The 25,831-nt window shown below is 34.3% G+C and overlaps 4 protein-coding genes across 4 annotated transcripts; all 4 read left to right on the forward strand.

Moving 5' to 3' along the window:
- The first annotated feature begins 2,458 nt into the window (after nucleotides 1-2,458).
- Nucleotides 2,459-5,120, forward strand: LOC18034649 (ankyrin repeat-containing protein At5g02620). The gene is made up of 4 exons (XM_024179293.1): nucleotides 2,459-3,039; nucleotides 3,152-3,301; nucleotides 3,621-4,165; nucleotides 4,276-5,120. Exons 1-4 carry the CDS (start codon nucleotides 2,508-2,510, stop codon nucleotides 4,966-4,968), a joined length of 1,920 nt encoding a protein of 639 aa, XP_024035061.1. The 5' UTR covers nucleotides 2,459-2,507; the 3' UTR covers nucleotides 4,969-5,120.
- Nucleotides 5,121-13,095: 7,975 nt separating this feature from the next.
- Nucleotides 13,096-14,278, forward strand: LOC18035324 (ankyrin repeat-containing protein ITN1). Its single transcript, XM_024179921.1, has 3 exons — nucleotides 13,096-13,325; nucleotides 13,432-13,561; nucleotides 13,616-14,278. Exons 1-3 carry the CDS (start codon nucleotides 13,096-13,098, stop codon nucleotides 14,276-14,278), a joined length of 1,023 nt encoding a protein of 340 aa, XP_024035689.1.
- Nucleotides 14,279-20,072: 5,794 nt separating this feature from the next.
- Nucleotides 20,073-22,546, forward strand: LOC18035160. The gene is made up of 4 exons (XM_024179429.1): nucleotides 20,073-20,606; nucleotides 20,719-20,868; nucleotides 21,173-21,717; nucleotides 21,828-22,546. Exons 1-4 carry the CDS (start codon nucleotides 20,075-20,077, stop codon nucleotides 22,518-22,520), a joined length of 1,920 nt encoding a protein of 639 aa, XP_024035197.1. The 5' UTR covers nucleotides 20,073-20,074; the 3' UTR covers nucleotides 22,521-22,546.
- A 1,046-nt stretch (nucleotides 22,547-23,592) lies between these two features.
- On the forward strand, nucleotides 23,593-24,412 carry LOC18033741 (60S ribosomal protein L12). Its single transcript, XM_006424512.2, has one exon. It carries the CDS (start codon nucleotides 23,761-23,763, stop codon nucleotides 24,259-24,261), a length of 501 nt encoding a protein of 166 aa, XP_006424575.1. The 5' UTR covers nucleotides 23,593-23,760; the 3' UTR covers nucleotides 24,262-24,412.
- Nucleotides 24,413-25,831: the final 1,419 nt, after the last annotated feature.

Below are 25,831 nucleotides of genomic sequence, written 5' to 3' on the forward strand. Positions count from 1 at the left end.
ATTAAATCTTAACGTGTGAAATTGTTTCTCATTTTTCTTCTTGGCTATAAGAGATTCATCTAGTGGATGACTATATTATTGGTATTAGAATATTGGGAGATTACCAGTTTCTACGCTATTGAGATCATTCTATACCACTTACCTCATATTATTTTCATAATATTTTAAACCCCTCTTCATATAAAAAGTTTGTTAGAAAATAGGCTTGATATTTTATCTTGGAAATATAGAATAATAGTTATTATAATTTAAAAAAATACAAAAAATACCTTATTATTAATTTTTTATTTACATCGAAACCTATATTTTTTATGTTTAGTATGTAACTTCTTTTATTTTTATTTATATAATTCATTTAATTTATAGTTAATATAAATAAAAGTGTATTAGAAAATAAAAGTAATACTATGTAATGAATGTCATTGGATATCAGTAGGAAGAGATGAGATGTGATATATATTAATTTTAATAAAAAAAATTAATAATTTCTCCCGACAGTTTTAAACTTTGCACGATGGATGGCCCTCTTAAGCCTTTTCATAGACAACGATTCTTTTCTCATTTTTTTTTCTTTTTTGCTTTTTAAGTTGAAGTTGTACAGAATAATTCCACTCATCAATAATAATTTATTCTGTAAACAGTCATTTGCAAATTTTAACCTAGAAGAAGCTATCTGCATGTTTTTCACGTTGAAGTCGCCGAAATCAACTAACTTTGTCTTAGTGGGAACTTAATTTTTTTTTATGGTTAATTAAACTCTCAACACAATGGTACATGAAGCAATTACAGAGCAATAATCTTGATGGGTTTTCTGTAAAAGTTGGTGGGGTTATATGCTCTTTCGACAAATTAAAGATATTCAATCCTATCAAGATAGGAATAGTATAAACTTTGTTGGGTTGAGTTACACCTCATCATATCAACTTTAGCGAAAAATGAAAAAGGTGAATCACGCGATAATAGTTAATTCAATAACCCCAACTAAGTTACATTCTTATTAGCATCTAATAATTAGATACGTGTGGTTTATTCTTTACACACTACCCTGGCATTCGTTTTTTTTTTTTTCGAAATTTAAATAGACTTATGATGCGTTTGTGATTGAGGTGTTGTATTTTTTAAGCTACAACTATTGTAAAAAAAACTGTAATTATAAAATAAAAGTTAATAATATATAATAAATTTTCTATTATACAAGTGAAAAATCATATCAATATAGCTTCCAAGTTACAACAGTTAGTATTTACCAAACAATTTAGTACTATAACTTTTAAGATACAGCTGCCCAACCTCAATCTTAAGTTAATCTAAATTTTAAATAAATTTGAATGTTTCAATTTGAATTATATATTTAATTTTTTTTTTGTCTGAATCTTTGGAAGATAGTATTAAATTACTTTTTTTTTTCAACTTAAAAAAACTAAAAATGTATTTTTATTTTTGTATTTTTATTAAATTTGAATTTCAAATAAATAATACATATATCCCAAAGAACATAAATACCGTAATATTTTAATATATATAAGCAAAACCACATTCAATTGAATACATAATAATTATTGAATTATAATATATAAAATAGCATGAGTTTCAAATTTTATCACAAATTCTCAATAATAGTACATAATATAAGGTGAGATTATTAATGGGTAAATGTTCATGGGTGGATTTTGGAATAGGCATGTAAAATAATTTATAAAATAGGGATATTTTTAACATTAGATATTAGTTGGCTTATTCAAATTTCTCTATCAAGTAAAAAGTAAAAAAAAAAAATTTTTATTAAGTCAAAATTATCTAAAAAGTCTCATTAAGTTATAAAAACAGACACATCTACTTAACTTAATTAATTAAGCCGCTTTAAGTCATTAACTTAAAAAACAAACATTCTCTAATTTTTTTTATATGATGTCACTATTTAATCGATAAAACAAATTTATTTTGCTGAGGAATATTTTCTATTTATAAGTCTCAATGATTCTCATTATCACAGTTAATGTGAGACATAATTCATCGTAACTGTGACACAGCCTCTAGGTTTTTTTTCCCTCCAATTCTTTTAGCATTTTATGTCCTAAATTATTTATTATGATTTGTCAATGAAGTCATTATATTTTATGAAATTCAGAAATAAGATGCAGTAGAATTTAGAAATTGTAATAAGAACTAAAAAAAAAATGAAAAAGTTGATTACCATTTGGTGATGCACTTGAATACATTAAATAACAACATAAACATATTATTTAGTTGTTGTACGATTGGCATGGTATTTTTAAATGTACATGAGATTTTCACAGTAAAATAGATGTATGCAAGAAGCAAACTAGCAGAGTATTGTCAAACAAGTGTACCCTAGTTGAGTACTAATATACTTTCCCCACATTAACAAGCAAATTGTATACCCAACGTATAAACCGATTAATTGGCAAGCTTATAAGTCATAACTAATCATCTTTCACATCACAGGCTTCTTTGGCATCTTTTTCTCCAACTCAACTTCTCTGATAATGATGCGCTCTGTTATAGAAGATACTGGTTCTAAACACAAGATCAACGCAGAGCTCTACAATGCTCTGCTGATCAGAGAAGATGAGCAGAAGGTGATAGAGCTTTGCCGAAAAGTTCCCGATCATGCCTTGTACATTTTAACAATCCACGATGACACAGTTATGCATATGGCTACTTATTCCAAAAAAAGCAACTTAGTGCTGCAGCTTCTCGACGAGTTACCCGACCAATATCTCGACAAAATGACGCGACAGAATCAAGCAGGAAACACCATTCTACATGAAACTGCCACGAGCAACCATGCGATTCCTGTCGCTGAAAAGCTGTTAAAGAAAGCCCCGGGGCTGCTAGGCATGCGCAACAACAATGGAGAGACTGCTCTACTTCGTGCTGCCCGATACGGCAAAGGTGATATATTCAACTTTCTTGCCGGTAGAGTTTCTGGGTATGATCTCGGTACTAAGCTGCCGTTTCTTCACAGAAACGATAAGACTAATGTTCTTCACATTGCCATTCTTTCTCAGCACTTTGGTAAGTTTTCAAAATTATTCCCTAGTGCCCTGGTTTGACGATCAAATTAAATTTTGAGTGTCCTTATGTATTTCTATCTTTGTTTATAACTGTATTCTTCTTTTTGAAATAGATTTGGCCCTGCAAATTGCGAACGATTACAGGTACTTGATTGAAGAGCAAGATGTGGATGGGATGACTGCTCTTCAGCTTCTGGCATGCAAGCCTGAAGCTTTTGATCGCAAACGTGCTGAAGGGTTTTTCAATAAACTAATCTATTATGGTGAGGTTTTCTTAATAAAATCTAAATGTAATTTTCGTTTTTGCCTCCGTCTTTCTGGGAAACATTGAATTATTTATTGCTTCTGATTTGCGTTTTATTTTTCTATTGGTTTTGAAATTAAAATAAGATATTGTTAAAAGATACTAACAAAATAATTCCTTCTTTGAGAGTTTAGATTTGAATAATATTGTTTACTTTTTAAATCACTTTCCCGACACTCTTTACAAGAAGAAGAAAATTCTAATGGAAAGTGCTTATTTATGCAATTGTTAACTCTCTTTTCTTTTAATTTTTTTCTTTTTTTTGTTTGGTGGAAAAGTTAAATATAATTGTAGTTTGAGCCGAAGAGCAGAATTTGAAGAGGAAGAGCGGCAATGTAAATCGGCTATGGAGCTTGCCAGGTTTCTAATTAGAAGGGATACTTCATGGGAGATTACTGATTCAATCCAAGACCAGAGCAAGCCTAAAATTCATAGATATGGGGCAAATCCTAATGCCTCATCCGTTGATCAGAAAGGGATTGGAGAAAGCACCGCTATCGATAATGCTGAAACCCCTCTGTTTCTAGCAACAAAATCTGGATGTATAGAGATTGTTAAAGAAATATTCAATGTATACCCCCAAGCAGTTGAGCATATTGATGATGAAGGAAGAAATATATTGCATGTAGCTATCAAGTATCGGCAGCTAGAGATTTTTGAGCTTGTAATCCAAATGGAAGTGCCAATGCGAAGGCTAGTCCGGAAAATTGACAACGGTGGCAACACTTTACTGCACATGACCGGAATCAAAAGAAGTGATTATGTACCTGAAAAGATGGAAGGCCCGGCTCTAGTCTTGCAGGAAGAATTGCTTTGGTACGAGGTACGATTTCACTAATCCCATTCACTTAAGCTCTTGGTAAGTTTAGATTGTCAGGAAAAGATCCTAATTTTGCTATTAACAAACTTTGTTGGTTCTGGTGTGTATTGCAGCGTGTAGAGGAAGTGAGCATGCCCCATTTCAGGAATCACCAGAACAACATGGGGTTCACCCCGGAAGAGTTGTTTGCTACTGCAAATAATGAGCTTCGCGCTCAATCAAAAGAATGGTTAATACACACAGCAGAAGGATGCTCAGTGGTGGCAGTTCTCATCGCTACCGTGGCCTTTGCCGCTGCATACACTGTACCAGGAGGCGCAAATGAGGAAACCGGCTATCCAATCCTTCTTCGTCATCCTTTCTTTGTGACTTTTACTGTCTCCGACGTTCTATCTCTCACATTCTCTTTGGCTGCAGTGGTTACGTTTCTCTCAATCCTCTCATCCCCATTTAGATTACAAGATTTCAAGCAGTCTCTTCCGAATAAGTTGACAATGGGCTTCGCATTTCTGTTTCTTTCTGTGTGCCTTATGATGGTAGCATTTGCAGCAACGATACTGCTCATGATTAAAAATAAGGAACATTGGGCAAAAGTCTTGCTGTACACTTGCTCTTTTATCCCAGTGGGAATCTTTGCACTATCCTATTTCCCTATTTATATAACAAAATCGATTGCTAGATCGTGCAAGAAATTCAGCAGCAAGACAGGGCTGCTGGTTCCTCAGTGTTTTGCCTCTCTTCTGAAGAGGATCTTTTGCTTCTCCGAATGTTTGAACGACAAAAGCACCAGCTCTTCCATTCCATGAGCTTCGACGGTTAAATCTGAATGGGCAGTGTGCGAAATTGTTAATCTTGGTCATTTGACTCCTTGTTATCAGGAGTCTGTGTGTCTTAAGTTATTACCGGATTCTATTGATTTGAATAAAGATGATGCATTGTGTTGGCAAATGTTTATAGTCATTGTAGTAAAAATGTGAGTGCACGAGGCATCATTGAAAGAATCGAATTGCTTGAGTAATTTCATATTCTTCAAAAACACCCACGATCAATTTAGGTTAATTGTACATATCCCAGGCGGGGGAATTTAGGACTAATAAAAATGAATGATTAGAATCATCTCCAAGTGTTTTTTTCTGCTATTCTCTTAATTTTTCAAAATTAATTAAAAAAGTTGGTTTAATTGTAAATAAATAAATAAAATTAGTTTGATTGTCATTTGTCAACATCAAAATTTAAAATTAAATTTTAGTCACTTATTTCACTAGGAGAGATTAAAAGAGAAAAAAGAATAGGAGTTATTGAATGTTGTCTTTATTTGAATTTGAATTTATGTGTAAGAAGCGTTGCATATCAAGGAATCCGATGATAAGTCAATCATTATGAACAATGTGGTGCAAATGTTATGACATGTTAGTTAGATAATGTAACATTTGAAGACGAGCCGTTTTTATTTACGGGCAACCTTGTGCATTTTGTCCAAAAAAATTTAATTTTCAAAACTCCCACGAAAACTAGAAATGGCAAAAAATTATGGGCCTGACCCGGCCTGTAAAGGGTCCATCAAGACCCGCGGACTTTAGGCCCAGGCCGCAACAAATGAGCCTAATCTTGGACTGAAAATTTAAAAGCTCATAATGGATGAGTCTGGATATGGGCTCATGGGAAAAGCTCTTTGGATGACAGGGATGCGTAACAACAATAAGGAGACTGCTCTGTTTCGTTCTGCACGTTATGGTAAAGCTGATATACTTAACTTTCTTGTTGGTTATAATCAACCCAGTAAGCAGCCGTTTCTTCGGAAGAATGACCACTCCACTATTCTTTACATGGCTATTATTTCTCAACACTTCGGTAAATTCGTACTTAAGTATTATTTTATTTTTTTATTGTATCGTTCAATCTTTTTGCATATCCTCATCCTTCCAAGCATACAACTATCATGCTGTTAGTGTGCAAAGGTCATTCATTAATAGACATGGCAAAAATTCCCATGGGGACGGCCCCTCGAGGATTTTTTTTTTTCCATTTGAAGAGGGTGTGAAGACAATTTTATACCTAAATTCTTATTGGGAAAAGAGATGAGGATGATTTTTTACCCAATTTATTTTTCGGGGAAGGGCATGGATAAGCTTGAATCCCCATTTCTCCCCCCACCAAAATTCCCCATTTTCCAAACTTAATTTTTAATTCTAATTTCATTTTTTAGAAATAATAATGAATAAATAAAAAAATTTAAATGATAAAATATTAAATATTAGTATAAATAACAAATATCAATATATTTATACAAATATATTATGAAATTTTCAGGTCCAACTAACAAACTGGAGTCTTAAATTACTATTTGATCATATCTTATTTAAAAGGCCTTGGGCCAAAAATTTTTTAAATTTAACTTTTATCTAATAAAACAAACTAAAGCAAAAGCTAAAGTTATAATATCCAAACTTTATCAAGATATATTGTCAAACTTTACTTTTATTTAAAATTTTTATTTTAATAGATTAAATCAAATTTAGAAACTAAAAATCTAATGGTTATTTAGGGGGTTTTCGGGAACCTTCGGGGATCCCTTTTATTATTCGAGGGGGGGGACGAAAATTTCTTTAAACAATTCTGATGGGGACGAGGAAGAGATTGAGACATATGCAAAATATCGGAGATAGATACGGGGATATCAGTCTCCTCCACATTGCCATCCCTATTCGTTAACGGGAAAAATCACGACAAAAGTTGTAAAAATAACTTAAATTAAGGTCAATGTAGGAAAATAACAGCTCTACTGAAGAAGATCTCATGTCTTTCCAATAGTACTCGAGCTCGATCTTCTAGTTCTTCCTTTATTCCATGAATTATGTACACATGCCATGCTTAAATTGTGCCTGTTAAAATAAGTTTCTTGCAATAATGAGTTTGCAAGTCTTTATTGTCTTCTAGAAATTCTGCTTGTATATTGAATTCAAATGCACTTAAAAAGTACGTCGCTTGAATTCCTCCATTTTTAATGGCTTTGACAATATTGATTTCGCCTTTGGGGTCGGAGATGAAGTAAAATCTAAGCCGAATAAGCTTCATTAGGGATTTCAATGCCAGGATTCAATTTGCAGTAGAAGCGACATAAACTCTTTTTTATTTTCTATTGATCCCTTTTTCTTTTTGGTGAATGATGCAAAGAGTGATTCCAATTCATATTGTTAAGTGTATAAGCTGAGGCTGCTGAGCTGGCTAATGACGTACTGAGCTGGATTGGGTGGTTATTTGGTTTTGATTTTAGTTGTAACAATTTGTCCAGCTGGCACGTTATGATTGGAAGGCTTATTAGTTAGTTAACGTTGCAGCTTTGAGCTCTGTTTTTTGTAATCAGTTTTCACTGTAACTATAAATAGTGGTTAACATAATCATAACGATGTAATTCAAGATTCTAATCAATAAGAATTTTCTTAGCTAAAGTTTTCTTTCATTTTCTCATTTACCAAACACCTTTATTGATTTTAATATGGTATCAGAGCTGAGACTTATGTCTGGATCCAATCATATAGCTTCTTCCTCACTCTCATTTTATTTTGTTCAACCTGTAAAGCTCGACAGATCAAACTATCTGGTGTGGAAGGCTCAAGTTAGAACATCAATCATTGCTAATGGACTTGAAAGCTTCATCAATGGTGAGAATGTGTGTCCAGAACGTTATCTCACTAAATCAACTCAAGAACTTCGAAGATCTGGAGCTGAAGCTTCACAGAAACAAGAGAATCCAGATTATGCCTTATGGATGAAAACCGATAAGCTTCTGCAGAGCTGGATGCTGTCGTCAATGGTGGATAACGTGTTAATCATGGTGATCAACTGTGAAACTTCACTTGAGCTTTGGGAGATGCTTGCTGAAATCTTCATGTCACAATCTAAAGCAAGGTATCTGCCTTTGAAAATGCAACTTCAATCAACAAAGAAAGGATCACTCTCAGTAAGTGATTATTTTAATAAGATGAAGAAAATTGCTGATAGTTTGACCATTGAAGGTAATTCAGTTACTTCAAATGACTTGATTATGCACTTACTCACTGGATTAGATGATAACTATGAATCTTTAGTTACAAATATACTTACTAGGCTGGAAAAAGAGAAACTCACTGTTGATGAGGTGTATTCAATGATGCTTAGTCATGAAACTAGGCTTGAAATGAGCAAAGGAAAGTCTCATAATGAATCTCTGCATGATATGACAGCAAATTTTGCTCAGAAGAGCCAAGGTTATAATAAATCTGGATATAATCAGAAAAATATAGGTGCTGGTGGTTTTGGTGCTTATGATAATAGTCAGAACAGTAGTACTGGTCCTGGAAAAGATGTGTGTCAAATCTGTTTCATTCCGGGCCATGTAGCTTATAAGTGTAAACACAGGTTCAATCAGGGTTTTATTCCGAGAAATAGAGGTTTTGATGCTTTTAGGCCAAGAGGTGGAGGTCAGAATTATAGAGGATTTTCTGGAAACAATCAAAATTATTTTGGCAGAGGGTCTGGGTATAATGGTTTTGGGTACAATGGTTCTGGTTTTGGTTATGGATTCAGGCCAAATTTTCCTAGACAAGCTGGACCTTTCTTTGGCTATGTTGCTTATCAGAATCCAGGTATCATGAATCCTCAAGGTGTTTTTGACTTTCAAAGTGCAAATGGTGCATATAATGGGACTCAAACGGCAAACATGTATGCTGGAAATATTGGTATTCCTCACAATGTACCTCCCTCTGTACAATTGGCAAACTATAGCAGTGTAGCTGATCCAGCCTAGTACATTGACTCTAGAGCAACTAATCACATTGCTCAAGATGCAGGTATATTATCTAAATACTCAACTTACCATGGCTGTGAAAAACTGCATGTTGGAAATGGTATGGGATTGCCTATTCATAATATTGGATCTGTTGCTATTAAAACCTTGTCTACAGAACCTATTTACCTGAATCATGTTTTACATGTACCTGTAATTATTAAAAACCTTATCAGTGTTTCCAAATTGCTTGCTGATAACAATGTAGAGGAGGTCTTTATCAAGTTTCAAGTTTAAATGCAGTCTGTGATAACTCAAGTTTTGTTATTCCAGTGTCCACCTCATCTGAGTCTGTTTTCAATCCAATAAGTCCATTGTTAGTAATACCCGTGTCTATGTTTACTCAATTGAATTCATTTGATACTGAAACTTCTCCTTTTCAGGCTGTAAATAGTTCTCAATTAAATAAGAATGCCTCTATGGCTCATGTTGCTTCATGTAATAAGACTGTTGATTATAGTTTACTGCACAAAAGAATGGGTCATCCCACAATTCATGCCTTAAAACAAATTGTGAAATGCCTGGATTCAACTTTTGTTCTTTCCAAAGACTCAAAATTACAGTTTTGTGATGCTTGTCAACTAGGCAAGTGTCATATGCAACATTTTCCTTCAATAGTAACCTTAACCACTCAACCCCTTGAATTGTTACATGCTGATCTTTGGGGACCAGCTCCCATTACCTCTTCCCAAGGATACTCATATTATCTATCTATCCTGGATGACTACACCCGATACACTTGGATATTTCCTCTTACTGCAAAATCCAAAACTCTGTTAGCCTTTATTGACTTCAAAACCATGATTGAAAATTGTCTGAATTTAAGAATTAAATGCTTACAATCTGATTGGGGTGGGGAATTCAAGCCTTTTGTATCATATCTTTCTGAACAAGGCATACAATTCAGACATCCATGCCCTTATATACATCACCAAAATGGGAAAATAGAGAGAAAACATAGACATATTGTTGAAACAGGCCTCACCCTTCTTGCCCAAGCTCACTTGCCACTCAAATTCTGGTGGAATGCATTTCATACAGCCACATATCTCATTAACAGACTTCCTACACCCATTCTCAATAATAAATCACCATTTGAGAAACTATTTCACAAACCACCAGATTATACATTGATGAAAGTTTTTTGTTGTTCCTGTTACCCTTATCTCAGACCTTACAATCATTATAAGCTCCAGTTCAGAAGTGAAATGCGTGTCTTCCTTGGCTATAGCTCCCTTCACAAAGGTTATCAGTGTCTACATCCCTCTGGAAGGGTCTATATAAGTAATCATGTTATCTTTGATGAGTTCTCTTTTCCATTTAAGTCAGCTGTAAAATTTTCTACAAAGACATGTTCTGATTCTTCACATGAGTCTCCTTCTTCCAACCCTCTTGTCTCATTTACATGATCACAGACTGCTGCACAACTTGATAGGTCTTTCTCTCAATTTGCACCTTCAGCAACTGTTTTACCTTCCACCTCAAACTTGTCTAGTTCAGAAAACCAATTGCTGTCTCATACTTCTAGTCCTATAAATTAGCAATCATCTTCTCAACCTATTCATCATCTATCTCCACCTTCATAACCCATAATTGGACATTCCATGACTACTCGATCTAAAAATGGGGTCTTTAAACCAAAAAAGGCCTACCTAGTTGAATGTAATCCTAAGCCAACAGAACCACTTACAGTTTCAGCTGCTCTCAGTGATCCAAACTGGCTCCAAGCAATGCAAGAAGAGTATCAAGCCTTAGTTAAAAGTCATACTTGGACACTTGTTTAGCCTACATCACTTGTCAAAGTTGTAGGAAACAAGTGGGTATTTCGAATTAAACACAATGCAGATGGTAGTGTTTCCAAGTATAAAGCCAGACTTGTAGCAAAGGGTTTCCATCAAACTCAAGGTGTTGATTATAATGAAACTTTTAGTCCAATGGTGAAGGCTTCTACAGTTAAGCTTATTTTAAGTTTGGTTGTTCTTAATCACTGGTCACTAAGACAAGTCGACACAAACAATGCTTTCCTCCATGGCTGTCTTACTGAAGAGGTGTATATGCAGCAACCTCCAGGCTTTGTGGATCAATCCAAACCTACTCACATCTGTAAACTTCAAAAGGCATTATATGGTCTTAAACAAGCCCCTAGAGCTTGGTTTGATAGACTAGGAACAATGTTGACTAATCAATGGGGCTTCAAGAATTCCAAGTCTGATAACTCTGTTTTTCCAGAGAATTCAAGGTCATCTCTTGTTGGTATTAGTCTATGTTGATGACATCATTGTAACAGGTTCAGATTCTACACAGATTCAACAAGTTATCACTAATCTGCAGACTACCTTTGCTCTCAAAGACCTTGGAGAATTGCATTATTTTCTTGGTATTCAAGTTACCAAAACTGCCACAGGGTTACATCTCTCTCAGACAAAGTATATAGCAGATCTTCTCAACAAAGTTAAGATGCAAGATTGTACTCCTTGCTCTACTCCCATGGCTGCCAATGTTCCACTTACCAAAACTGACAGTGACTTATTTGCTGATGCAACTTTATATAGAAGTACAATTGGAGCTCTTCAGTATGCTACCTTGACCAGACCTGAGATAGCATTTCCAGTCAACAAACTCAGCCAATTTCTAGCTGCACCAACAACCAATCACTGGCAAGCATGCAAAAGGATTCTTCGATATCTAAAGGGTACATTGCATATGGGATTACAGTATTCCAATCAAGGGCCCTTACATATAGATTGTTTCACTTATGCAGACTGGGTAGCTGATAGAGATGATCGAAAATCAATTGCTGGATACTGTGTTTACCTTGGTCCTAATCTGATCTCTTGGTGTTCAAAGAAACAATGGGTGGTTTCCAGGTCTGGTACTGAGTCTGAGTATCGAGCTCTAGCAATGGCAGCATATGAAGTTTTGTGGCTTAAGTCCTTGCTGACTGAAATTGGTATTTCTCTTGCCTATACTCCTGTCATTTGGTGTAATAACTAGAGTGCTGCTGCCTTAGCAAGTAATCCCAAATTCCACTCCCGAACTAAGCACATAGAACTTTATGTTCATTTCTTGCGAGAAAAGATTACTAATAAGAGCTTCCAAGTTAGTTATGTTCTCAGTTCCCATAACTCAGCTGATATCCTCACTAAAGCTTTAGCTTATCACCCTTTTCATTATCTAAGAGACAAGCTCACCCTTACCAATCCAGGTTGAGCTTGAGGGGGGATGTTAAGTGTATAAGCTGAGGCTGCTGAGCTGGCTGATGACGTATTGAGCTGCTGAGCTGGATTGGGTGGTTATTTAGTTTTGATTTTAGTTGTAACAATTTGTCCAGCTGGCACGTTATGATTGGAAGGCTTATTAGTTAGTTAACGTTGCAGCTTTGAGCTCTGTTTTTTGTAATCAGTTTTCACTGTAACTATAAATAGTGGTTAACATAATCATAACGATGTAATTCAAGATTCTAATCAATAAGAATTTTCTTAGCTAAAGTTTTCTTTCATTTTCTCATTTACCAAACACCTTTATTGATTTTAATACATATCTATTTTATTCTCTATGAAGCCACTCTTCACCGGTTTCATAGTGATGCCAGTTAGCAAATTTTGTGCCTTTCACATTGAAGCCACAGGAATCGGTCACCTGCTTGCACCTTCAACTTTATCTTAGCAGGTAACTTAATGGTTAAATTTCGGACTTGTCCTTTGTCTTGCAATTAAATAACAGTTATATAGAACTGTTAATTATTCTTTCAATCAAAGTTGTGCGGGAATGGGACAGCACTTCATTTCTGTTTTGCTTTAATCCGACCAATTGATGTTAAAGCTGCAATCTTATGGGGATAGGAATGGTGCAAACTCTATCGAGTTCACTATTAAGGCTTCCACTATGAATGTGACTCACGCCAATAAAAGCTAGAATATCATAATACAAAGTTTTATTCGGTAAGTACTCAGTCTTGTATCATATCTACTGTACTAAAGACCTTTCCCCGTCAACAAGCAATTTAAACCCAACATATATAATATAAACTAATTAAGCCAAAGCCACACAAAAACCAATTAGTACATTATCCTAACCTCCCTTAAATTTTAAATTGCTCAGCCTTCAAATGTCTTCCATAGGCATAGAAGATACTGATGCTAAACTTAAAATCAACTCAGAGCTTTATAATGCCCTGATGATCAAAAAAGATGAGCAGAAGGTGATTGAACTCTGCAGAAAAGTCCCTGATCATGCATTGTACGTGTTTACAATACATGACGACACAGTACTGCTTATGGCTACTTATACCAAGAAGAGTGACTTGGTGATAAAGCTACTTGACGAATTACCTGACCAGTCTCTCGACAAAATGACACGACAAAACAAAGCAGGAAACACTATTCAACATGAGACTGCCACCAGTAACCATGCTCTCCCTGTCGCAGACAAAGTGTTAAGGAAGGCTAGTTCGAAAAATAGACTACAATGGCAACACCATATTGCACATGGCCGGGATCAAAAGAAAAGATTATGTATCTGAAAAGATGGAAGGCCCTGCTCTACTTTTGGGGGACGAGTTGCTCTGGTACGAGGTGAGATTTATCATATCTGTAATATATATACTGATTTATTATGTGTTTTTACAGCGAGTGAAGAGTGTGACAATGGCCCATTCCCTGAACCACGGGAACAACATGGGGTTCACCCCAGAAGAGTTATTTGCAATAGCAAATAATGAGCTTCGTGCTCAATCGAAAGAATGGTTGATACGCACAACAGAAGGATGCCCAGTGGTGGCCTTTGCTGCTGCATACACAGTACCAGGAGGCTCAGATGAGAACATTGGCTATCCAATCCTCATTAATCATCTTTTCTTTGTTGCTTTCACCGTCTCCGATGTTCTATCTCTCACATTTTCTTTGGCGGCTGTGGTTCCATTTCTCTCAATGCTCACATCCCCTTTCAGATTGGAAGACTGTAAGCACTCGCTTCCTAATAAAATGATCCTGGGCTTCACATTTCTGCTTCTGTCTGTGTGCCTTATGATGGTAGCATTTATAGCAACAATTCTGCTTATGATAAAGAGCGAGGAAAGTTGGGCTAAAATTATGCTGTACACTTGCACTTTCATCCCAGTTGGAGTTTTTGCACTCTCATATTTTCCTCTATACATAACAAAATCAGTGACAAGAGGTCTCAATTATTTACGAGACAAGACAAAAATATTTGTCCCTCAGTGGCTTGTAAACATATTTTGCTTCTTATCCAACAGTTTTAAGGTGAAAGCTACAAGTTCTTCCATCTCTTGAAATTTTGGACTTCAGCATGCAGTCTTCTTATGTTAGAATTGAATATATCACACATTGATTTGGGTTTCATTATTTAGGAACTTTGAGCTGAATTTGTAGTTTTCAATTTGTAAATTTTCCTTTTTTGTGTGGTGTTAATTCACTGTGACTTGTTATCATTGATGTCTTATCTATATATATATAATCATTTTCAACATTTTTTTAAATGCAGAAACACTTTTAAATCGTGCGGTTTAAAAGAGTCAGTTATTGAATTAACTATAAAACCATGCGATTTAAAAAAATTAAAAACTAACACTTTTAACCTTATGAAAACAAAATGAGGGCACGTGTGTGTATATATATATATACATATATGTGTGTGTGTGTTAAAAAACACCATCAATAAAAGTGAGTCCCTACAAATTAATCTTTCGAATTTTTTTTACTCTTCTTTGCATGCGTGAACTATTTGTGTTGGTTTATCCTAAACAAAAAAGAGTCGTTACTATTCCAAGCTAGAAAAAAAGTTAAAAAAGGAAAATAAAAAGAGATAAAAAAGAGAGAGATGAAAGCCAAGTACCAAATTTTGGAAGCTAAAATAAGGCAAGACAATGATAGGCTTGCGGCGTTGGCATATTTTGTTTTTCTGTCAAGCAATTGGGAAGAAAATTATGTAGGACACATTTTTTTCAACTTTTGATTGCAAGTTTCTTTATTTTCGATGTTGAGGGCAAGTATATCTTCCTTATGCGGGGATAGAAGTCTCATTCCTGAATTACTGTTTATGTTGAGATATTAAACTCCTTTATCTTGTCACTAAGTACATTATAAATATAATGGAATTTTTTTACTCATATTTGAATGTGGTCTCACCTACAGTAAGTGAGCTAGAAACAAAAGACTTGCAGTTCAATAGTTAGAGTGTTACTTGATGGTTTTAAAGTTTTGGTTCAAATCCCAATAGCCACATTATTTTTTGTTTTTATTTCACTAATCTACAGATAAGGGGGTCCTGCCTAATCCCCTCACCTTGGAGTGGATATGGCCAATGGGTCGGGTCGGTATCCACAGGTAAGGGGGTCCCGACTAATCCCCTCACCCTCGAGCAGAGATGGCCAATGGGCCGTGACGGCACCAAAGCAAGGCCCATGTGTGCTCGTGCCCGTGCCATGCCGTGCATAAATATTTTTTATTTAGGCCTGGCCCGTCACACATACCGTGCCCATACGTGTCGTGCCTAAGAAAAAGTTCACTAACCTTTTTTCTTCTTTTTTAATTTTTTAACAGCGCATACTAAGTTGTTGGCGTATTTTTTTTCAAGTTTATGTATTTTTCTTAGGTCTATGACTTTATCCAAATTTAATAAAATCAAAAATTCAAAACTCAAGTCCATATTCAACAATAATAAACTAATAATAGTAAGAAAATGTAATATTATTATTAAATTTGACCTTATAGTATTAGAATTTTTTTAATACTTAATAATAATAATAATAAATAATAAATAATTTTTCTTAAGGGTTAGCTTAATTGTTAACTTAGAGTTCCCTAGAGTCATAGATCATAATTCACAATAATATTAATGCATATTTATAAAGTCATGATATTTATAATTTTATTCCTTAAAATCATGATATCAATTATTTATTTAATAAATTATAAATATAAATCAATTATAGTATTTTGTTTGAAACTAAGAATTAAATGAATTTAAAAAATTCAACTTCAAGTTATTTGTAAAATCATAAAATTTTAAGTTTATTTTCATTAAAAAAATAAAATGTGCTTATTGTGGGTTTTTTCATCGTGTCGTGCTTAGCCCATCTCTAATCGTACCGTACTTTTAAGGCCCACGTGTCTAAACTTCTAAGACCGGCCCAGCCCACGTACGTGCCGTGCCATGCCGTGTCGCGTGCCTCATTGAAACATACTCATGTCGTGCCGTGCTGTACGGACATGTGTCATGCCCATGCTGTCCGGCCCATTGGCCATCTCTACCTTTGGGTGGTTTATAATAATAAAAAAAAAGTCAGCTAGATAAATTAGGTCAAACCTATAAAATTTCTCTTATTTTTCATTAAATCTTAACTTATGAAATTGTTTCTCATTTTTCCTCTTGGCTATAAGAGATTCATCTAGTGGATGACTATAGTATTGGTATTAGAATATTAGCAGATTACCAATTTCTACTCTATTGAGATCAATATAGACCACTTACCTCATATTATTTTCATAATATCTAAAAACCCTCTTGATATAAGAAGTTTATTAGAAAATAGGCTTGATACTTTATTTTAGAAATATAAAATAATAGTTATTACAAAAAATATTTAAAAAATACGAAAATACCTTATTATTAATTTTTTTATTCACATCAAAACCTATATTTTTTTATGTTTAGTACATAAAATTTTATTTATATAATTTATTTAATTTATAATCAATATAAATAAAAGTGTATTGAAGAATAAAGGTAATACTATGCAATGAAAGTCATTGGATATCACAAAAACAGTAAGAAGAGAGGATAAGTGGTATATATTAATTTCAATAGAAAAAAAAATTAATAATTTCCCTCGATAGTTTTAAACTTTGCATGATTGATGGCCCTCTTAAGCCTTTTCATAGACAACGATTCTTTTCTTTTCTTTTTCTCCTTTTTTGCTTTTTAAGTTGAAGTTGTACAGAATAATGCCACTCATCAATAATTTATTCTATAAATAGTCATTTGCCAATTTTAACCTAGAAAAGCTCTCTGCATGTTTTTCACGTTGAAGTTGCCGAAATCAAACAACTTTGCCTTAGTGCGAACTGACCTTTGTTTATGGTTAATTAAACTCTCAAACAATGGCACATGCAGCATGCAGCAATTACAGAGCAATAATCGTGATGGTTTTTCTGTAAAAGTTGGTGGGGTTATATGTTCTTTTGACAAATTAAAGAAATTCAATCCTATCAAGATAGGAATAGTATAAACTTTGTTGGGTTGAGTTGCACCTCATCATATCAACTTTAGCAAAAAGAAAATGGTGAATTAATTCAATAACCCGAACAGGTTACATTCCTATTAGAATCTAATAATTAGATACGTGTGGTTTATCCATCACACAGAAAGGTTGCGTTTATTTTATTTTTATCTGAAATTTAAGTTAATTTAAATTTTAAATAGATTTAAATGTTTTTAATGTGAATTATATATTTATTTTTTGTCTGAATTTCAGAAAATAAGTATTAAATTGTTGTTTTTTTAATTTTTAAAAAAACTAAAAACATGTACTTTTACATTTGTATTCTTATTAAATTTGAATTTCAAATAAATAATATATATATCCTAAAGAACATAAATACCATAATATTTTAATATATATAAGCAAAACCACATTCAATTGAATACAAAATGATTTTGTAATTATAATATATAAAATAGCATAAGTTTCAAATTTCATCACAATTCTCAATAATGTACATACGGGTGGGCATAAACCTACAACCTAGACCAAATTAAATGGTTTGGGTTGGGTAAATTATGAAAATAAGTTAGAAGTGAGTTTCATATAAAAAATCATTTCATTATGGGTTGGGCATGGTTTACCCATGGGTCATGTATAAAACCCCAATACTCTAACTTGTCAAATGAAATAAATGAAAACAAATCAGTGAAAGCTCGCTATTAAATTGTTCACGCGTGATCAATTGTCAATAGTTGGAAAAGAAAAGCAACATGTAAAAATAAATCAAAAAATTAAATAAATGGACCATTTGCCAATCTGAACTCAAAATAGCTACCTTTCAACCTGCAACTTCTCCTTTCTAAAACCAAGACACAAAAATTCTCAAATGGTGTTTGTTCGTTCATTGTCCTCAGTTGAAATTGCAGAATCTTATTTGTTTTCATTTATTTGTTGTTTTGATTTGTATTACAAGTTCCTGAATTGAGCCAATAAAATTCAAAATCAGTTTTTTTTTAAAAAAAAAACTTTTATTTTTCATTTAATATTTATATATTTGTTGGTGAATGAGCATACTCTGTTAATCGTGGAATCTCTTGATTAAAATACTGCGGATGGGAATGATTATGACGGATTGCTTTGACACTTGAGTTGGGATGTCTTATCTTGTTTTGATTTGTATGGATATTGTTAGAGTTTGTGTTGTAATAGGGTTAATACTTAATACTACTAGTTTTTTTTTCCTTCTTTAAATTTACTTATTGATGTCTTTTTTCCTTCTTTAAATTTACTTATTGATGTCATGTTTGTGAAGGCTTATTATTAGAGTTTACGTTCTCATTTATTGAGAAATAATGATTTTTGTGATTAAACTTTATTTTAATTTTCTAGTATTCTTTAATTTAAGGATGAAGTTATTGTAAAATTTATTATTTATACTTTTTATCCACTATATTTTTTCATATTTTAATATTAATTTAATAATTAATAATTATTATATAATTAAATTTATCAAAATAAAAAAATATTTTGATAATAAAATTCAAACCAAACCCAAATGGATTAGTTTGGGTTGAAACCAAGCTTTTATGGTTTAATTTGAGTTGACTTAAAACCCAACTCAAAGCAACCTATGCCCACCCATAAATATACATAATATAAGATGAGATTATTAGTGGGTAAATGTTTATGGGTGAATTTTGGAATAGGCATGAAGATAATTTATAAAATATGGGTCTTTTTGACACTAGATATTACTTGGCTTATTCAGATTTCTCTATTCAGTAAAAAGTTAAAAAAAATTATTATTTTATTAAGTCAAAATTATCTAAAATTTTCCATTAAGTTATAAAATAAACACCTCTACTTAATTAATTAAGTTAAGTCACTTTAAATCATTAATTTAAAAAACAAACAACCTCTAAGTTTTTGTTTTTTAATATGAGGTCAAGTAATTAGTCGATAAAACTAATTTATTCTACCGATGAATATTTTCTATTTATAAGACTCAGTGATTATCATTATTACAGTTAATATGAGACATGATTCATCGTTACTATGGCATAGCCTCTAGGTTTTTTTTCCCCTCCAATTTTTTTAGTATTATATGTCCCAAATTATTTATTATGATTTGTCAATTAATTCATTATATTTTAAGAAATTCAGAAATAAGATGCATAGAATTTAGAAATTGCAATAAGAACTCAAAAAAAAAAATAATGAAAATTTTGATTACCATTCGGCGATGCATTTGAATACATTAAATAACAACATATTATTTAATTGTTATATGATTGACATGATTTTTTTAAAACCACATGAGATTTTCACAGTAAAACATATGCATGCAAGAAGCAAACTAGCAGAATTTTATCAAACAAGTGTACTCTAGTTGAGTACTAATATACTTTCGCCATGTTAACAAGCAAATTGTCAACATATAAACCAATTAATTTGCAAGCTTGTTAGTCATAATTAATAATCTTTCACATCACAGGTCGCCATGTTAACAAGCAAATTGTCAACATATAAACCAATTAATTTGCAAGCTTGTTAGTCATAATTAATAATCTTTCACATCACAGGCTTCTTTAGGCTTCTTCTTCTCCGACTCAACTCTTCTTATTAAAAGGCAAGAAAGTAATGTTTATTCATATATTACCGTCCATTCTACAATGATATAAATACACAAGAAGCTATTGTAACAATTACAAGGAGAAACTTAAAAGGAAAAATAAACGAAGAGGGTAGTTGTTGTCTGGTGGGTTGGTGGCAGTTATCATTATGTCTATTGCATTCCAAAAGTCATCGTTGCATGTCAAGAATCTTGGATGTCATCATTGCATTTTTGCATGTGCCTCTGTTAATGATGTGCTCTGTTATAGAAGATACTGGTTCTAAACACAAGATCAACGCAGAGCTTTACAATGCTCTGCTGATCAGAGAAGATGAGCAGAAGGTAATAGAGCTTTGCCGAAAAGTTCCCGATCATGCCTTGTACATTTTAACAATCCACCATGACACAGTTCTGCATATGGCTACTTATTCCAAAAAAAGAAACTTAGTGCTCAAGCTTCTCGATGAGTTACCAGACCAATATCTCGACAAAATGACTCGACAGAATCAAGCAGGAAACACCATTCTACATGAAACTGCCACAAGCAACCTTGCGATTCCTGTGGCGGAGAAGCTGTTAAAGAAGGAGCCGGGGCTGCTAGGCATGCGCAACAACAATGGAGAGACTGCTCTACTTCGTGCTGCCCGATACGGCAAAGCTGATATATTCAACTTTCTTGCTCGTAGAGTTTCTGGGTACGATCTCGGCACTAAGCTGCCATTTCTTCACAGAAATGATAAGACTAATGTTCTTCACATTGCCATTCTTTCTCAGCACTTCGGTAAGTTTTCAAAATTATTGCCTAGTACCCTGGTTTGATGATCAAATTAAATTTTGAGTGTCCGTATGTATTTCTATCCTTGTTTATAACTGTATTCATCTTTTTGAAACAGATTTGGCCCTGCAAATTGCTCATGATTACTGGTACTTGATTGAAGAGCAAGATGTGGATGGGATGACTGCTCTTCAGCTTCTGGCATGCAAGCTTGAAGCTTTTGATCGCAAACGGGCCGAAGGGTTTTTCAATAAACTAATCTATTGTGGTGAGGTTTTCTTAATAAAAACTGAATATAATTTTCGTTTTTGCCTCCGTTTTTCCGGGAAACATTGAATTATTCATTGCTTCTGATTTGCCTTTTATTTTCCTATTGGTTTTGAAATTAAAATAAGATATTGTTAAAAGATGGTAACAAAATAATTCCTTGTTTGACAGCTTAGATTTGAATAACCTTGTTTGCTTTTTAAATCACTTTCCCGAGACTCTTTACAAGAAGAAGAAAATTCTAATGGAAAGTGCTTATTTATACAATTGTTAACTCTTTTTCTTTTTTTTTTTTGGGGGAAAAGTTAAATATAAATGTAGTTTGAGCCGAAGAGCAGAATTTGAAGGGGAAGAGCGACAATATGAATCAGCTATGGAGCTTGCCAGGTTTCTAATTAGAAGGGATACTTCATGGGAGATTACTGATTCATTCCAGGACCAGAGTAAGCCTAAAATTCATAGATATGGGGCAAATCCCAATGCCTCATCCGTTGACCAGAAAGGGATTGGAGAAAGCTCTGCTAACGATAATGCTGAAACCCCTCTGTTTCTAGCAACAAAATCTGGATGTACAGAGATTGTTAAAGAAATATTCAATGTATACCCCCAAGCAGTTGAGCATATTGATGATGAAGGAAGAAATATATTGCATGTAGCTATCAAGTATCGGCAGTTAGAGATTTTTGAGCTTGTAGTCCAAATGGAAGTGCCAATGCGAAGGCTAGTCCGGAAAATTGACAACGGTGGCAACACTTTACTGCACATGACCGGAATCAAAAGAAGTGATTATGTACCTGAAAAGATGGAAGGCCCAGCTCTAGTCTTGCAGGAAGAATTGCTTTGGTACGAGGTACGATTTCACTAATCCTATTTACTTAAGGTTTTGGTAAGTTTAGATTATCAGGAGAGGATCCTAATTTTGCTATTAACAAACTTTGTTGGTTCTGGTGTGTATTGCAGCGTGTAGAGGAAGTGAGCATACCCCATTTCAGGAATCACCGGAACAACATGGGGTTCACCCCGGAAGAGTTATTTGCTACTGCAAATAATGAGCTTCGTACTCAATCAAAAGAATGGTTAAAACACACAGCAGATCGATGCTTAGCGGTGGCAATTTTCGTCGGTACCGTGGCCTTCTTCGCTGCATACACTGTACCAGGAGGTGCTAATGTGGGAACTGGCTATCCAATCCTCCTTCATCATCCTTTCTTTGCGACTTTCGCTGTCTCCAACGTTCTATCTCTCACATTCGCTTTGGCTGCAGGGTTTACGTTTCTCTCAATCCTCTCATCCCCATATAGATTACAAGATTTCAAGCAGTCTCTTCCGAATAAGTTGACACTGGGGTTCACATTTCTGTTTCTTTCTGCGTGCCTTATGACGGTAGCATTTGCGGCAACGATTCTGCTCATGATTAAAAATAAGGAACATTGGGCAAAAATCTTGCTCTACACTTGTTCTATTATCCCAGTGGGAATTTTTACGCTATCGTATTTCTCTAATTACGTAACAAAATCGATTGCTAGATCGTGCAAGAAATTCTGCAGCAAGACAGGGCTGCCGGTTCCTCAGTTTTTTGTCTCTCTTCTGAAGAGGATCTTTTGTTTCTCCAAATGTTTGAACGACAAAACCACCGGCTCTTCCATTCCATGAGCTTCAACTTTTAAATCTGAATAGGCAGTGTGCGAAATTGTTAATCTTGGTCGTTTGACTCCTTGTTATCAGGAGTCTGTGTGTCCTAAGTTATTACGGGATTGTATTGATTTGAATGAAGATGACGCATTGTGTTGGCAAATGTTTATAGTAATTGTAATAAAAATGTGAGTACACAAGGCATCATTGAAAGAATCGAATTGTTTGAGTAATTTCATATTGTTCAAAAACACCCACAAACAATTTAGGTTAATTGTACATATCACAGGCGGGGGAATTTAGGACTAATAATGAAACTTTGATGGCCTTCAGCTTTGAGCTCACGTGAGGTGAGAAAATTCAAATGTACACCCACAGTTTCATTTGTGATTAAATTTGAAATATTATTGAATGTTGTCTCTCTTTCTCGAGGGAATTTGAATTTATGTGTAAGAAGGGTAGCATACCAAGGAATCGGATGATAAGTCAGTCATTATGAACAATATGGCACGAATGGCACGACATGTCGGTTAGATAATTTAACATTTGAAGACGAGCCGTTTTTATGTCTGGGCTACCACGTGCATTTCGTCCAAAAAAAAATTAATTTCCAAAAAACTCCCCAGGCAAAACGCCTCTTGTAATCCTAGTGATAATAACATCTGGATCCATGTATTTTTACACTTTCTCAAGTAATTTAATAGTTGTCCATGTATATCGAACAAGGCTCCGCCTTAAGGTAAATGACTGCGATACCCTTTATTGTCAAGTCACATAATGCTAAAAAATTAAGGGTGACCATAGTGACTCAAGCCAAACCCACCAAACAAACCCAAACCGAATCGATCCACCTCGAAATTCAGTTTAATTTTACTGTAAAAATTTCAAATTGATAGACTTTGATTCGATTTAAGTTTTTAAAGTTAAATTAAAAGACGAAAAAGAAAAACTAATTTTTATCCTTTAAAAAGTTCACTATTATAAGGATAATTTAGTTATAGTATCCATAGGGCTCTATGTCGTTGAGTAAGACAAAGTAAAAAAGATCGAAATAAAAGGTAAAAATTATCCACTCGTTATTTCTCTTCCCCTTGCAAATTGCAATCCATCACTCGGTAGACAAAAATGTCATTTCAGTAATTTCACTACAAAACCCTAGCTATATAATCCCCAATTTCACTAAGCACCAATTCTCTCCACTCGCTATCTCCAAACCCTAACCCTAATCTGTCATCTTCCTTCCCACCCAAAGAAGACAAGAATGCCGCCCAAATTCGACCCGTCCCAGGTGGTGGATGTGTACGTTCGGGTCACGGGTGGCGAAGTCGGAGCCGCCAGTTCACTGGCTCCAAAAATCGGACCACTCGGTCTCTCCCCCAAGAAAATCGGAGAAGACATCGCCAAAGAAACCGCAAAAGACTGGAAGGGCCTCCGCGTCACCGTCAAGTTGACCGTACAGAACCGTCAGGCCAAAGTCGCGGTGGTCCCGTCGGCGGCGGCGCTCGTTATCAAAGCCCTCAAGGAGCCCGAAAGAGACAGAAAGAAGACAAAAAACATTAAGCATAACGGGAACATAACGCTTGACGACGTCATCGAGATTGCTAAAATCATGAGGCCGAGGTCCATGGCTAAGGAACTGAGTGGGACCGTGAAGGAGATTCTGGGTACGTGCGTGTCTGTTGGGTGTACGGTAGACGGGAAGGACCCCAAGGATTTGCAGCAAGAGATTAATGATGGTGACGTGGAGATTCCCCTCGATTGAGATAAAGGTTGCCTGTTTATTTTGCTTCTTCAGTGAGAAGTTTAAAGCGACTTATCATTGTTGTTTTATTTGGTTATTGTTGGATTTTGGATAAATTTGAGGATGTTATTTTTGGTTGAGGTAATTAGAAATGGTTCTGTTGAAATTTCAATTTTTGGAGGATGATAGTTAATTTTTCTTTTTTATTTTTATTGTTTTGTTCGTTTGCTGATTGATGCCGTGTGGTGGTGAATATCTTAGGTTTATTGCATTTTTTTTTCAGTTGTTTTAAATTACTGTCCGGAATTGACAAAGAAAATTATAGGTGCCATTTTCATCTTAGGTTTGTCAATCTGTTAGACAGGACATCGTACAGAGGTTTTTGTTGAAATTGTTTTCAAAATGAATCTACAATATGCTATGTGTGACTTTAATAATTCTGTTTAGATTGCTACTCTCTTTTTTCCCCTTTAAATCAGCGCCCTCTGAATCTTTTTGTTTCACGGACCATTCAAGATATTTGCTCATTATGATTCTGTTTAGATTATTTTGTCTTCTTGTTAGCACTACAGACCTTATGGAGTCATGTTTGCCTATATCCATTTCATCTCATCTCCTAACGTTAATCCTCAGCAGTTTGATTACTCTCTGTCAAATGCGGTTTTTGGCTCTGTAATGTCTGGTGTTATTAACAGCACATTCTTTAAACTAAACAACATTTTTGCTTAACAGTGGTACTTATAAGAAATTTTGTTAATCTCTATTTAATAAAGCTGGATGGTTTAGACGCGTATTAGTTACCACCTAGAGAAATGTCATAGCTGCAAACTTGAAATAAGTTCACTATTTGCAAAATTTTCACTGTACTAAACTGCATTGTTTTTTGTTTGACTATATTGGACGACTTGTGATTACTGAGCTTTCACCTATTCATGTCATTTCACAAGATGTGCACCTTGGTAGAGAGGTGGCACAGCATACGTGACTATTGTTCCAAGTACTGTCAATTTTGTTTCTCTTTCTGCAAAGGTGCAAGATGTTTGTGTTGTTTGCTTTTGCACTAATTATGTAACTAATTGATCGAGGATACTTGATATTAGGGCTTTGTAAATCAAAATAAATTCCACCATTTTCTATTGATCTTTGAGATGGGATAAGAATTCTGAGAGTTGTAATGCCAGATGGATAAGGCATCGATGTGGTTTTAGTTTTTTGAATCTTTATGCTGATTGATACTTAACCCTGTGGTTTTATTGCCAGGCAAAGTAGAATTTATAACAATGGCCGCTTTTCGAGAATGTTTGGTTATAGGTTGTGTTTAAATACTGGAGAATGATGGACTTACATCTTAACGAAAGCTGAACCTATGGATAAGTTTTCTGTCATTTGCTTGTTGGTGTAATCATCATATATATGTGAAAAGCATAATCTTCAGCTTCGAGTAAACAGTTGTGTCGGTTGATTTGTCATCCAATATCTTTTTATAATGGAGGGATTATTTAGCTACTAGTGCTATTGCTAGGGCTGGTCATTGGATCAGATTTGGATGGATTGGATTGGGATGTGGTTGAAAATCTGATTGGACATAATT

The sequence above is a fragment of the Citrus clementina genome, unplaced genomic scaffold, assembly GCF_000493195.1.
Source record: "Citrus clementina cultivar Clemenules unplaced genomic scaffold, Citrus_clementina_v1.0 scaffold_8, whole genome shotgun sequence".
Classification (NCBI taxonomy): Eukaryota; Viridiplantae; Streptophyta; class Magnoliopsida; order Sapindales; family Rutaceae; genus Citrus; species Citrus x clementina.